This window comes from Anser anser (assembly GCF_964211835.1).
Source record: "Anser anser genome assembly, chromosome: 1".
NCBI lineage: Eukaryota > Metazoa > Chordata > Aves > Anseriformes > Anatidae > Anser > Anser anser.
In genome coordinates, this window is record NC_139720.1 from 203,992,978 (window position 1) to 204,008,455 (window position 15,478).

Sequence of the window (15,478 nt, forward strand, 5' to 3'; positions counted from 1 at the left end):
CAAGTGTATACGTAAAGAAAAACTGCCCATCATTTTTAATACACAAAGATGCCTATCTTGATATATATCCACAATCATACACACACACACCTGAATGCATGCACACGTCCAGGGGAATGCTCCCCGTGACCTTAAGAAACCGTGCATACTGTTTGTTAATCAGAACCACATATTTTTCACCTGATTCCATCAAGAAAGAATTAGTTTCCATAAAATTGTAACCGACAGGAACAGATTGGTTTCATGGTTCAGAGTGGGAGAACTGCTCCAACAGCCTGCTCATGCTGACATTCTTCCTGCCGGCAGACCAGACCCGCAGCCAGCCTATCTCATGCTAAGATGCTAGTCAAGAAAAAGAGTTTAATTCTGAGAAGACAGCAATTTAACCCTGTAAAAATATTACAATTGAGTTAGCAGAGAACTTTAAACAAAGAAGTTCAATTAACAGCCGCTATTACTGGTTCTTGAAGTGCCCTCTATGCTCACACTTGGGCACCGAGCAGTGGCATTTGACCTTTTCCATAACAAAGAGTTTCCTTTACATTTGTAGCGGTATTTGACTGTCTGAGGCTGGACTGTTCTCCAGGCATAGGGCTGGCCTCCCAAAACCAATTCATGAAAGTTCTCCTTCCTCCTTTTAAATGAGGAACAAAAATTTGAAGTATGAACTGACTTCAGATCACTGGAGTGCGGTACCGGATCTGCGGCGTCCAAAAAAGTTCTCACCGAATGAGGATCCCGATCCACCATATGACAGAGATGCTCCAGAGTCTCTTCCCTCCTGTAACCAATTAGTATTACACTAGAAATACTGCACCTTGCTTTGGGGTATCACTTCCCAATTGGGATAGACAACCTCCCTACAGATTTGTGAAAACAAAGAGCGCTTTCACACACCTTCACTTTTCTGGGGGGTCATCCTAAAACCCCTAGCATATAAATTGGAGTTGCTAGGTACTGCACTTTGATATTTTTTTTTGAGGCTTAAAATAAGTTTATAAATGGAATATTTAAATTTTAAATTTTGTACACTATTTATTGGGTGCATATTTAAGTGATGTAAGTGCCATTATTCTATTTTTACACATACAGAGAAATGCACAGCAAGATTTCAAAACTTAGCACTTCGTACACAAACAGAATGAGTGAGGTTGGAAGGCACCTCTGCGTCCATCTGGTCCCAGCCCTGCTCAAGCAGGGACACCCAGAGCAGGCTGCCCAGCACCACAAGGCTTTTGGAGATCTCCAAGGCGACTCCACAGCCTCTCTGGGCAACCTGTGCCAGCCAGTGCTCCACTACCCGCCCAGCAGAGGAGTGCTGCCTGATGTCCAGCTGGAACCTCCTGTGTTCCAGTTTGTGCCCATCACCTCTTGTCCTGGCACTGGGCACCACTGAACAGAGCCTGGCTCTGGCCTCTTCGCACTCTCCCTTCAGGTGTTATAGACATGGATGAGATCCCCCTGAGCCTCCTTTTCCCCGGGCTGAACAGCCCCAGCTCTCTCAGCCTGCCCTCACAGGAGAGGTGCTCCAGGCCCTTCATCACTTTTGCGGCCCTTTGCTGGCCTCGCTCCAGGATCTCCGCGTCCCTCTTGTAGTGAGGGGCCCGGAGCTGGACAGAGCGCACCGGCAGAGGGTCAGGATCACCTCCTTCAGCCTGCTGGCAGCACGCCCCCTAATGCAGCCCAGCACATCATTAGCCTCTTTTGCAGCAAGGGCACATCGCTGCCTCAGGTCCAACTCGTTGTCCACCAGTACTGACTTCTGGGGTACTCCTCCGCTCGCTTCGGGCCTCCGGCCAGACCTTGTGCCACTGACCACCACGCTCAGGGCCTGGCCATTCACCCATTTTTCCATCCACCTCGTCGTCTGCCCAACCAGCCCTTGCTTCATCAGCTTCTCTGCAAGGATCTTGTGGGAGACAGCGTCAAACCAGAAGTATTAATTGTTGCTACTTACTATTTTTGTTCTTATCTGTCCCAATCTTACTTGTCATCAGTTTCACTTTTCATCCGTTCACCAGCTACTATCTAAAATTACTCATTAATAAGGAAATATAAACTCTGATTTGTATGCTTTTCCCCAAATTTTTAACATCAAACAGGAAGCAGAAAGAGCTTGCTTGCTGACTGCAGCACATTCATCCTTATTTCAGAAAGCCAAAGAAAAGCGTTTCAAATAACATTTAGATCTATGCAACCTATTTATACACAGAGGAATTAACAACTGTTAAAGACGGCTACGTTTTCATGTGTGCTCAACAATACTTTTAGAAGCCTAACATACAAATGAGTGTAAAATAACTGGAATTGAGGTAGCAGAAAGAATGAGAGCATTAAAAATGTAACTGGACATGAAGCAATACAGTGATTTCCTTTTATCCCCAGTCACTTGACCAGAGGAAAAAGCTATGATGCAAAGTCGAAAATTATTCTCGACTCCTCGGTCATTCCAATCTGTCCTGGTTTTTGTTTCTTGTCAAACTGATTTGTCTCCTCGATGGGGTTTTGAAGAATGGTCATGAGCCACTCCTCCATCTGCCATAGAAATGGGAAGACATTACTCAGATAATTGAATTCAGTGATAATTCTAAAGAGCAGGCAGGAAACACCAACAATCATTTAAGTGTGATTCTTGCATTTGCATTGTTCTCCTAAAGGAATACTAATTATCATTAGCTGGGAATGAATGAATGCAAATTACATTCCCACTGAAAGTATCCCTTCTTCAAAGTGAATCTACATATATTATAAGCAATGAAGTAGTTGATGTCCATTTATTTTTTATTGTTATGTGTTATGAGAAAAAATAACAAATGTGCAATATAAAGGGAAGGTAAAAGAAAGTTTTAAGAAAGAACAAAATCTTTAAAAGAGCTAGCTCCCTCCTTCCCTTGCTGCTTGTCAAAACCTTCTTGATGATATCTGGCAAATATTTGAGAGCATAATCCAATATGCATTTTAGAGTCATGTTTTACTTCACAAAGGGGAAGTTATGATTATAATAATATAAATATATTCTATCAGCCTGTATTAAAAGATCTACTTTACAATAAAAAGAATGCGTAGCATGATATGTCAAACATTTTAAGTACTAAACCCCATTGTTCCAGTTTATGAAAAGCAGACAGGCTACATTGCCCATACATTAAAAGAAAAAGAAAGGGAAAAAAAAAACATAAAAAACATAAATCACTTAGATAGCTTGCTTAGATGACTTTCAAAACAGAAGTGAAATCAAAAGTTCTCTGTTTCCAAACGTGAGTGTTATCGTTCTTAAGTGGTAACTCTCCATATTCTGGAACATGTAGCCATTATCCTGTTTTCACGTATTTCTACCTTAAATTTACAGCATACACAATACCTGAAATGTATGAATCCCACCACTCCACTTTAAAATTATCTGGAATACATGAGTATTTGTCAAGCCTCATGATGATTTTTAGCAAGAAAAAGAATATCTCTAAGCAAATCACCTATTAAAAGAGCAGCAGAGATCTTTACATTCAGCTAAGGTTTTGAGACAAATTTACTTTCTTCATGATTAAAAATGTCTCTAAACCACATAAAAAGGATAACCCAGGACAATCTATTACCAAAGATCTAGCGATGTGGACACAAACCACCTTTACCAAACATGTGGCGAAAACAACACTCAAACCGTGAACGATGGAACAATGTGAAGGGAATCTGGTGATTTTCCTCTCTAGGGACCTATGGCATTCTCTTTCCCTCCAGCCTCAGTTTTCACTGTATTTAATCAGAAGAATTATTTACTTTTAAATTACTTCCAGATATTATTGACAAGCAATTAAACTACTTCTGAACTGGTCAGTAATTCTGACCCACCAGAAGGATTTTCCAGATACCAACAGTTCTGACAATCATCTCAAAAAGAAACCTGAGGTAAGTAGACTACAAAACAGTTCTATTCTAAAGTATATGTTTTACCAATTTGCTGCTCTTTTTCAACAAGTTATAAAAGCCAGGCTCAATATCAAAAAAGATTTCACTAAAAAGAAAGGTAGAGCTATGTATGTCCTTAATTTCAAAGTTGTTTTTTTTTTTTAATTGATGCTTCAGAACACTGATCTATGCTACTACTTCTTTATTATTACTATTTAAAAACAATTTTTCTTAAAGCTGGAAATCTGATTTTTCTGACTCTTGGGGACAGAGAAAGGAATGACCTCCCTTTAAAGGAAAAGGGACTCGGCTGCAAGTAACTGCTTCTTTGTAATTTTGCAAAGTAATACCTTTCCAAAATAAGAGTGCAAACATAAGAGAAGCAAATACTGAAACATACTGGCACTTCAGATCTTACACCATGCATTCAGAAAATATAGTTTGGTTAAATTAAATTGACATTGTTTTGCAACATAATAAATTTAAAAAAATACACATTTTTCTGTCTACTAGCAACCCTCAACCAGGAGGGAAAGAAAACACAAAATAAGATCCAAGAGACTGACAACGCTATTTTGAAGGCAGGAAAAGTCCATGAATGTTATGACATGGCCTCACAAGAATTTAAGTTTCGTTGTACCAAACCAGATTTCTTTTGTATATGTCAAACACAGTTTGCTAGGAAGAATTTTAATTTGCAATGAGAACAAACAAGACTCATTTTGACCAACAGCACTTTTAAAAAGTGTCCTTGGCTACAACATAAGCTTAAAAAGTAGAGCACCATCGGGGACATAACTCGAGTGGCTCCCATGCTGTAAGATTTATGTAAATCTGAACAAACATATTTCCTCACATATTAACATGACAGTAACAAAGTATTCAAGACAAAAGAAGGGAAATCAGAGATGTCAGTGTAGTCTGTGAGAGCAGAGCTTTAAAACCCCGGCAATAATGACATCTTTGTGATAGGAAGGCAAGAGGGTAGAGGATCAGATGTCTAGGATCACGTTGCCGTTCGGTTTGTAAAGTGCCTGTAAGTGATTAGGCCTGGTATGCCCTCAAGCTAAAATCACGGGAAACAGAGTGCCCAAAGCAATTTTATTTGAATGGAAATTAATCTCAAGTGATTCACAATACCTTTCACAATCCACAATCCTGAAGTCTTCCTGTGTTTCATGTATTACAAATGAAGCTGGCTAAAAATATGAGCAGGCACATCACTGTGACAAAACCCCAAATATAAAAATCATATCTAGAATTCCGTAATTTCTAGAATAAATCCCTTCATGCAGAATAGAGATCATCATTTAAATGACCAATCTACACCCTGTCGCCTTTACAAAACAGACCTAAATAAAGTAATTGATGTGTCCTAAGATCTCTTTCAAATTGCTCTAACGACAAACAAAATCAGGAAGTCCCTTCTTGTGGAAAAAAAAGTGATTACAGTTATTGCTACTAATAATAAAAATTGTTGTCTAACTGACTTAATTACACTCCTGAAGTTTCCAGGACTCTGCACTACATTCTGCTCTGATGCGGTGTATGGGGCTGAAAGAGGGCAAGGGACTTTGAGCTAGTACTCCCATTTTAACATTTTCCCCTACTTTCCTAGGTAGAAATTCTATCTTAAAAGAAAAGAAAGAAAAGAAAAAAAAAAGAAAATTTCACAATGAAAAAGAAAAAGAACGTATAATCTCCATATGTGTGCATGCACATGTATAAACACATATAAATACAAAACTGTTTTAGAAATGTTACTTCAGTGACTACTGAATTTTGTGATTTAACAGTTACTTATCGGTTAGTGCAACCCACAATAGCAAAAAATAAATGCTTTCACAACTTCTTCAGCTTTTTATAATGTTTTTAAATTTATTATTGACTTTAATAGCATTACTCTAAAATATAGATGCATCCTCTCATATAATCTGTAATTTTGAGTTATAAAGAAAAAATACTCTGCTGGAGTATTGGATTGTCAAAACAAGACAAAATAAAACATCACAATAATATAAGGATGGCTCATTTGGAAATAACTGCATTGTTGTTACTAAGGTCCTTCTCTAAGGTCCTTCCTGTTCAAACCAAAACAAACTGATGTTATCTTAAAAGTTGTCCCAGTGCTTTTTTCAAAGACTGAACCCAAGTGATGCAGGTAGACCTGTGGCTCTTGGACTGTGTCATCTTACATCTGTCCCAAGTGCAAACTGTAAAGCAGAGGATAAGGTCTGTGGAACTAATAAGAGAACTGTTGCATAATGAAGTATTTCGTATTGCTGTTGCCACCTTTATATATTTACTTCTAAAAACATAAAAGAAATTGCATGTTAAAGATCCTTACAAATCCCCTTGATTAACTTCTAGGTAAAAATTTAATCATAAGTGTATCACAGGTATTTAGTATGAATACAAATCCATCAAAATCACCTTTTATAGGTAACTGGGCTAAGTTCATAAAACTCTGTGCTTCATATTATTTTCCTTACAGAAAATACTCAGAATGAAAATGTAATCCTGAGATTTATTAAACACAGTTTTAAAGGAAAGCAAAGACATGCCTTCTTACAACAAAGTACTGGCAAATCAATGTCAACTTGGATAGATCTCTCTTCGGACACTGCAGCTAAATCTAGACGTTATTGTGAACTGAACCCCATTGAAACTTACAGACACAGTCTAGAAATCCCTTTTCATACTTTTCCATTGGCATTTCATGGACAAAGGCTTTTGTATAACTGGAGCAGAAAAAAAAAAAGGAATAAACCACCAAATATCCTAAATTAATGGCATTCTTTGGTACTGCTACAGACTGAAGATTCCATTTCTTTCTTTGAAACTTCTCAAAACATCTCAGCTGTTGTAGTAATTATAAAATGGAGCCTATCGTATAGCCTAAGCTCTTTTTTATTTTTTTGCTCTGACTCTCCTATACAAGTCTGTCTCTTGTGCAAGATTAATTTTTCCTGTATATCCCAGCACAAAAACCCTACATGAAGAGAATCTTCCATCATACTGAAGGTCCCCCTTATGCCTTAATGTTTCAGATGGAAGAGCACAACCCCTGGGGCACAGCCTTTCTCTTCTGCAGCTCTGCAGCAGCAATGCTTTTTTTGCTGATTGACTTGAAGAACTCTAAAGATGCATACCTGAATTCTTCCACCCAGAAGAGCCAGACAGTTTACAGACTCATAAAGATGTTGTAAGAAATGAGTTAACATCCACAGAGTTCAAACGTGGCTGTTATCACTTCTGGCTCTCTGGGAATCCTGCCTCTGCCATCACCTCTGCTGTCCACGTGAGCCTACCTATTTCTTGGTATTTTTCCATTATGCGTTCCACCCTCTCTGTTTATCCGCCTGCTCCTTCTCTGGATGGGCTGCATGCATTTCTGTTAGCCTCTTCCACAGGGATTGCTAACACCGGTCCTGCAAACTCTGTCGTAATCAGACCCCTCCTTCCCAGAACCACGGAGGGCTGAGGCTGGAAGGGATGCTGGTGGTCATCTGGTCCAATGCCCTGCTTATGAGGGGGCATCCAGTCCAACAAGAGAGTTGCCCAGTCCCACATCCAGTCCTGTTCAGCACCTCCACATGACATACAAGCGTTATTTGTGACACACTGCTTCCAATTATCACTTCTTTGTTGCTCAGAGTGAATAAAGCTGGTCACTTTCAATTAAAATTAGGGAAAAGTTTTCTGTGTATGGTCAACAGACTTCAACGTTGCCTGTCAAACACATTCCGTCTCCCTACCATGCATCCAACGACTTCTCACAGCCACTACCAACCCTTAAACCATCTTCTGGCAGTCCCCCCTGGGGACAGGATGAGCATACAACAGCAGAAGCTCCAGCAGACGCAGAACTGGCGAGCAAAACTGGTAAGAAAGCGTGGACTGTCAAACCTGAGGCACCTATTCCCTTTCTCATCCTCTTCAGCAGGCAGGCTGCAGTTCCTCTTGTTTCCTCGCATCTCTGCCGCTGCTGCCACATCAGCTGGCACCCAGGAAGACGGCAGCTGGAACCGTCTGGAAGCGGCTGGAAGGCGCGAGGAGCAGATGGCAGGAGATCCCAGCCCGCTGCACAAGCACCGCAAACAGCTGGCCAAGTTCCCTCGGTGGTGTCAGGTACCCCGAGCGCACAGCTCGCAGCTATGCCCTGACTCGAAAGCTCGTGGAGTTAATGAAACGCATCCTGAGCCTCCTGCACGCAAGCGCAGCCGCAGATTCGGTGGGATCACATCTGCTCGTACAGCTTTCGGATCGTCCTGGAACGAGCGTGAAGTGCTAACAGAAATGAGTAAACTCTGCGAGGCTCTGCCCCACGCTCCGCCCCCCAGGACAAAGCAACCGACAGAAATCACTAATTAACAAGAAAAACAACGTATTGATTCCTGAAGAGGAATTCTACTCCGGGGTTTGATTCCCTCCCATGGATGCTACCGCACTTGGTCAAACCAGGAGCAAGGCAACTGCTGAGAAGATTCTTCAGGAACCTTCACGATCTGAATCCTCCAGTTCAAAAACTACTAACATTACGGGCCCAAATTTGATAACTACTTTTGGCAGCGTGATTCTCTAAACTCTCAACGGTAATTTTACAAAGCACATCCAAAAGTCAAATATCTAGAATCACCTCATTTTTCAATTCCTTCAAGGATAATTAAAACAAGATTTAAAAATTCTATAAGCATACAGCCTCGAGAAGATGAGTCCCAAGGAACAGGGAACGGCCAGAAGGAGGAGAAGAGGCATTTGCCCTAAGCAATGAATATTACAAATCCACCTGTCGATGACAACTGGATTAAAATGGATAACTGTTTTGTCTGCACAGAAGAAATATCTGCCCATTAATCTGTTCAGCAGTGCAGACAGAATACTGTAATTTTTAAATGGATTTAAAACAACTAAGCATCTACATTATTTTTTCCTTCTAGTATTGAACACTTCTACTCCCTCCTAAACGTGAAACGGGACTACACTCTAAATACTGCTGTGAAAGCCCAACAGCACTTTTGCACATTTGGACTGCTGCCCCCGGAGTTTGGAATTGCCAATAAACAAGTTGCTCAGTTTTCATTTCAGCTGCCAAGTTCACACTTCTCAAACAGAATGCGGTGAACTTCAGTTCACATTCAATTTGTTTTTTTTCTGGCTCCCCTTCTACTTATGCGCTGTGCAAATGTTTAGCAAGTCCTTGGAAGAGCTAAAAAATTTAATGTGACTCTTCATAATTATATGTTTCTTCTGGAAAAATTAATTTCATTTGATTGTTATTCCTCGTTTTCAAACTAAATAAATTCTAATTCTACAATGGAATTTAAGGAAGAGATCTTCCCTGAGCCGAGATATTTTTTCCCCTGCATGTAGCCTGAAAAAAATATAAGAGAGAAAAAAGGCCTTTTTATTTCTCTCATTCTAACATTACATGACGTGCACTGAAGCCCAACCCGGGCTATGTCACGGGACACGACATGCCAGCATATCAGTTCCCCATCGCCAAACGGATGCACTTTCACCCAGTTCCTCCCTTCCTAATCACGGCTACAACCTCTCACCACTTCTCTCTAGCCCCTGAGGCAGTTTAATTGATAAAGATCAGAGGAAATATCTGAAGAAACAACTGAAACGTTTTCTACCACATCATTTCTACAGCATATGATGTAGCAGATACAGAAATGACCAACACTGTTCACAACAGAGATCGTTATGCCTGTGAATCATAGAATCATTCAGGTTGGAAAAGACTTTTAAGACTATCTAGTCCAGCCTTTAACCTAGTCCTAATGTCCACCACTAAGCTATGCTACCGAGTTCTACATCTACACGTGATGTCCCTGTGTTTTAAATGTGTGATATTATTAGTAACAATCTTAAAAGAATCATTTCTTTTTTCTTTTTTTCCCCACAATTCACATTGTTCACCAAGTAACTACAAGGACAGACATTCCACAAACTTTCTGAGCAACCTGTTCATTAAAACATAGAAAATTAAGTACCCTTCACTGAAAAACCTAAACAGAGAGAATGTGGAAGCATTGCACATATTCCACAACTAGCACTCCTGGAAGTTGTATTGCAGTCTCCTGTAGGAAAGTATGAAGAGCAGAACATAAAAGTATAAAGGATCCAAATTCAGAAAAGCTAAAGCTGTGAACAACGTCAGGGCAGGAAATCTCAGGTATGTCTTCAGACACTGATGCAAAGATACATCATTTTGTTTCAAAAGGAAAATGAAGGCAGTTTCATCAGTGTAAGGAACATTTTACAGCACAGCTGGGATCCCAAGGTAAGTCTTGGCCTAGGTTCCAGACTGAATGCACAAACTTTTCACAGAGTTACATAAGAATTTGATGAAAATCAGATTGCCATGAAAAAAAAAGTTTCTACATTAAAATCACTGTACTGTGACATCCAGCTGTGGCAATGCCCAGATCAGTTCTCATTTCCAGAGTGTCATGACTAACTGGAGTATATATTTTTTTAATGAAATTCAAGCTAAGAATAAATTGCATCCCCTAGTATTGGAGATACATAATTAGCAATGTTCAGAAAAATGTTAACCTGATAACACGACAGAGAAAGAAATGTTCGCCATCAACAGAACTATGTATAAGCAACATAATATTCAAATATCCCTTAGTTCAAATATTTAATGCATTAACCCACATTAGGTATAATGTATATTATATTGTATATATAACTATATATAATAATTACTATACATACAGTAATTCACATAGTACCTGAAGTTACTCATTTCTTAAGAGAAACAGACAAAGAATGAAGTAAACTCTCTAGAGCTACCCTGTAACAAAGCTCAACCTCATGTGAATTTCTCTGGATTCTGCTTTTTTTTTTTAATATAGAAGACCCAATGAACAATTACCTGGGTAAAAGGACACACTTGAGACTCTTGTGTTATAATGCTAATTTATGATTCAGGCAGAGAGAAAAATAGAGTGTTTTTGGAAGAATATTTAATCTCCCACTGGACAGGATTTAAATCCTTTTCTCTTGTTTAAAAAAACTTTAACATAGATATACAAGTTATATATAATCCAGCCCTCTTCACTTACCTGAAGGCAATATAATTCCCCCAGGAATTCTGAAAGCATTACATTAACAAAACTTTATACCACATGTGCAAAAAAAAGAGAAAGAAAGGATGTATTTAGCCTTACTTCTCCGTGTCTTAAAGGTGTAATAGCTCCTCTTGCTACTGCCATTCGGAACAACGTTTCTGTGGCCTGCATTAACAAACACACACAAATTAGATATTTTTAAAAAGACAACCCAGCTCATGAAGATTTGTTTCAAATTTAACTTTTTCTTTAAATGTCAGCTACATTCAGCATTCATTTTACAACTGAATCACTTCAGTACGTTAATTACAAAAGTCCGCACAGGTTGGCAAAGGTTTATTACAAAGTGAGAGGTGATGAAGAGACCAAAATCCTCAACAAACCAGCCATCTGAACCGTGTGTTCCCTCCCAAGACACTGTGGTAGTTACACAAGTCTCTTCATAGACATTAGAGACGCTCAGCCCCAAATAATGGTCTTCCAGAGGCTGTCACACGAAAGCAGGTCGCTAAGGGAAAAACAGCTGCATGGTATTTTACAAATCATGAAAGCAATTTATTTTTTTAAATGGCTGATAAATATTATAGCCTTAAATTAACAAACAAGAGTATGATGAAACTCTCTTCCTTGAAGTACCTGTGCCCCTCTTGACACCAGGAATTGTGGCATCATAAAACACAACGTTCTTCATGTGTAAAAGACAGGGAACACAACACTGAGCAAATCTGTAATTAGGTCAGGCTTTAATTAGGTTGCACATGTTCCTCTGCTAGTTGTCCCATCCTTTGTTTAATTTGGTGGGACAACAAACACATACTTCTGACATAACCATCGACTACTGACTCGTAATTCAGGCTGTAATACAAAATGATAGGTTCTGTATCACATTTCGTTCTGATAAAAAACCCAACCCACCAACACGACTGCAATGCGCAAAGAATGGTTTCTATAAATGACCAGTATTTCTGTTGATTTCTCAACTTTGGTTTTAAGTACAAGTATGCCAAATTGCCATGTTGTTATATTTACAAGCTGGTTGGGAAAAGGAGCGAAAGAATTCACTGGTTACATAAAAACATGGATTGGCACATCACTATACACAAGAATAGATTTGTTTCAAAGAGCTGTTTCCATAGCAAGTAGAGAAGCAGGTTTCAATTTCAGCTGCAATGAAACGTGTTTTTAATATCTGTTTCTAATAGAAAAAAATTACTCTAACATTTAGGGATCTATGTTAAAAAGTAATTATCAGGCTGTTTGAAAAAATGTTTAAAAAGTTGAAGCCGCAGTAGTATCTGACTGTCTTTAAAATAGCAATTTAAAAAATAAGCAGCTCAACGCTTATGTGACTGCAAGATTTGGGGGTTCATGCTGCAGTCCTACAAGACAGCTGTATCTCAACAAATGCAGTACCAAAAACATCTACTGAGATTAATTGCTCGGTCTTCCCAGGTGCAGATGAGGTGGTTTTCACCTTTCTAAATAATTACCTGCAGAAAATAGCTTTATAAGAGAGCTTTTAATTGCCTCGTTCCCCCCCCAGCACCTGTAAATGATAAATGAACGTGCGAGCTGCGGGCACGGGCTGCAATACGCATTGCTTCATTTACACCCGCAACAGCGCGGGGCAGTGCCCGAGTGGGGCTCTTCTTCCCAAACCTTTATCCTCTGAGAGGTGAAGTGAACCTCACACAACCTTTTGTATTTCCCCAAATTGGTTTCTTTCATCAGCTCTCCCCACCAACGTTTTTAAGGATGTTTCAACCGAACTGAGCATTCTGTCAATACAGCTAAGCTCCTTTTGTTTCTTTTGAAAACCACTGGTGTGTGTGACTTTCTTTTCGTGTCTACTAGTAAAAGATCTCTCTTAATACTCTTGTACTCCCATAGCTCATGCCAGATGTCAAAGCCATTCAGAAACAAGGGAAAAAAACGCAAAAATCCAAGGGAAAGCTTAGCGAAGTTGCATCGTTCAAAAGGATAATGATCAGACCCAGGCTTCACAAAACTCGAACATCACACAAACGGATGATTACACTGATCAGGCTAGGAAAAGGCTGCCAGTCTTAAAATGGGAACTTATGTGTAACACTTCCATTTTGGACAAACTCCCGCAACGTCTTCCATTTCCAGCTTTCTCCTCGGTAAACCACAGAAAACAGAGACTGCTGGGGCCATCGGTTGGCCAGGAGCACATTGCCCAGGGCTTGTTCAACCACGCGTTGGCCATCTCCAGGGATGGAGGCCCTGCTGCCTCCCTGATCAACATGTTCCAGCATTGCACAACAAACTTTTCAGTGGCAAGTCCCAGAAAAACTGCAATTTACAGCTGATCCGCAGAGATTTTCCAGAGAAGCGCAGCCTAATTCCCCAAATTCTCCTTCAGGAGTGGAAATGCTTCACAGCAGCTGAGGAGGCTGGCCTTCCTCCTGTGGTATCCAGCTGCGACAAGACGAGCCACGTTTAAATCCCGAAACGCAAAGCACCCTGCTGCCATTCAAGCTGTACAGGTTGAACATGGAGGGATAAACACAGGGATGGAGAAGGGAAAAGGAGATTTGGACAAGGGATTAGAGGACTAAAGAGGGACTGGGGCAAGGAAGCTCCTAAACCCAAGACACACACTGGGAAGTAGAAGTCAAAAGAACTGGATAATTTAGAGAAATATCAGCTAGGTAGGGTGCTAAAAACAGGAACATTATTCCATTACCTAAACTTGAACCTTACATTTAGCCCCCTATTTTAATTTTTTTTTTTTGAAAAGGTAAATTCCATCACGCTTAATGCTCCATAAAGAATAAAGGGAAAACAGCTACAAGAAGGAAGAGTCCTACAATATCAGGGAAAAAAAGAACAACATGCTCCCACACCCACCTCGCATCCTTTCTGAAATTCCCTACGTGGTAACATCTTGCTAATAGCGAAAGGATCATTACAAGTCATTACCTCAATTTTGGCTAAAAACCCAGCTCATTGAACACATCTTGTCTTGTATATTCTTAGTTTTTAATTTCGAACCTACCAAAGTTATCAGTATGACAACAGCCAATGTTCATGCAGCATAAAATTCAGGTACAATTTGTTTTGATTTTGACAAAGCTCATATATAATGGAACACAAACTTTAAAGAAATGGACCTTCCATTTCAATAGACTCAACACATATATGATTACATGTATCTGAAAAAAGCATGCAGAGTACTGCTCTGTCAGAAATTAACCTCTCAACAAAGGCTACCAAATAATTTCTTGGACGACTTCAGCAATAGATTTCTACTGGAAAAATTTAGCACGCTTTTAGTCATCAGGGCAGAACTGCCCTTCTGCCCCCACTGAACTCTTCTCACGGATCTTCTGGTTCACAATTCACAGTACCCTTGATCAGGGACACCCACAGTTATACGCCATTTAGAGTAAGTTTAATTACTTGGTTGTAATGTCAGCATTCTTGCATATATTTATGACACGCTTTTCCACTACCTGCCAGGTTTCTACATACAATTGCATTTATTCCTTCCTAACTTGAAAATACCGCATTCGTGATGTCAATTTTTTATGCTGAAAATATTAAAATAATCTTCTGTTTTATGTTAGGATGTGTAACTCTGACTATGAAATACAACTGACTGGAGATAGGATTTATCTTCATGTCAAGTAACTAATTAAAAAGACAAAACTGTCCATCTAAGAAATATGAATACTGTTCTCAAAGAAACAGTAAACTGGGAATTTAAATCACTTTTAATTGTCTCTGTTAGCATTAAGTATTCCATTAGTAATCAGATTTTTATGAAGCTGTAAAAAGTTTATATTTATTTTCATTCAATTCAATAAGCCCTAAATAAGAATCATTACAGGCCTAGGCAGTGACTTTAGAAACTTCTATTCAGAGGCATGAGTCAGAGGTCCATAAGAAAGAAAATCATCAACAGATGGTTTTAGTGATCTCAGTGTGAAATAAATGTGTTGCCAAGCTGATAGTTGCCGAATCCTAAAACTGTACTTTATTTTAAGGAATGCATACTGTGTCAGATTATATGTGAGGTGAGATGGCAGCCTGATGTATCCTGCCACTCCGTAACGTCTCGTAACTTCTAATGTCATCGATTGACAAAGATGTGTTCCCCCTCAAAGGAAGCAGTCGTTTCTCTTCAAACTCCTTGCAGTTGGGTTAAAAAAAAAAAGAAAAAAAAAAAAGAGAGAAACTGCTTGTGTGAATCAGAACTGAAGTGGAAAATAATTGTGCATTATTGATGGAAATTGTAGGAGAAACAAAAAGAAAAGCATTATTTTAGATTGCAGATGTTTTGAATTTTCTAGGTATTCACAAAAATAAAATGGTCTCATAATACTTCATCAAAATAGTTACTGTTTTTACCAAAGTTAAAATTGCAAATACCAGCAGTGCAGGGGATTGCTAAAGCAAATTAATTTTAGAACTACATGCTTCACGTGCTTTTAATTACCTGGCAAATTTTGGCATCTACT

The 15,478-nt window shown here is 39.3% G+C and overlaps 1 protein-coding gene across 2 annotated transcripts in view; it reads right to left on the minus strand.

The window, feature by feature from the left end:
* Positions 1 to 15,478, minus strand: part of TMEM135 (transmembrane protein 135) — a 181,100-nt gene that overhangs the window by 91,592 nt on the left and 74,030 nt on the right. For both annotated transcript variants that reach the window (XM_083796596.1, XM_083796595.1), the window contains exon 5: positions 11,091 to 11,156. In XM_083796596.1, coding sequence (XP_083652722.1) covers positions 11,091 to 11,156 — 66 coding nt within the window. The remainder of the gene's footprint in view (positions 1 to 11,090; positions 11,157 to 15,478) is intronic.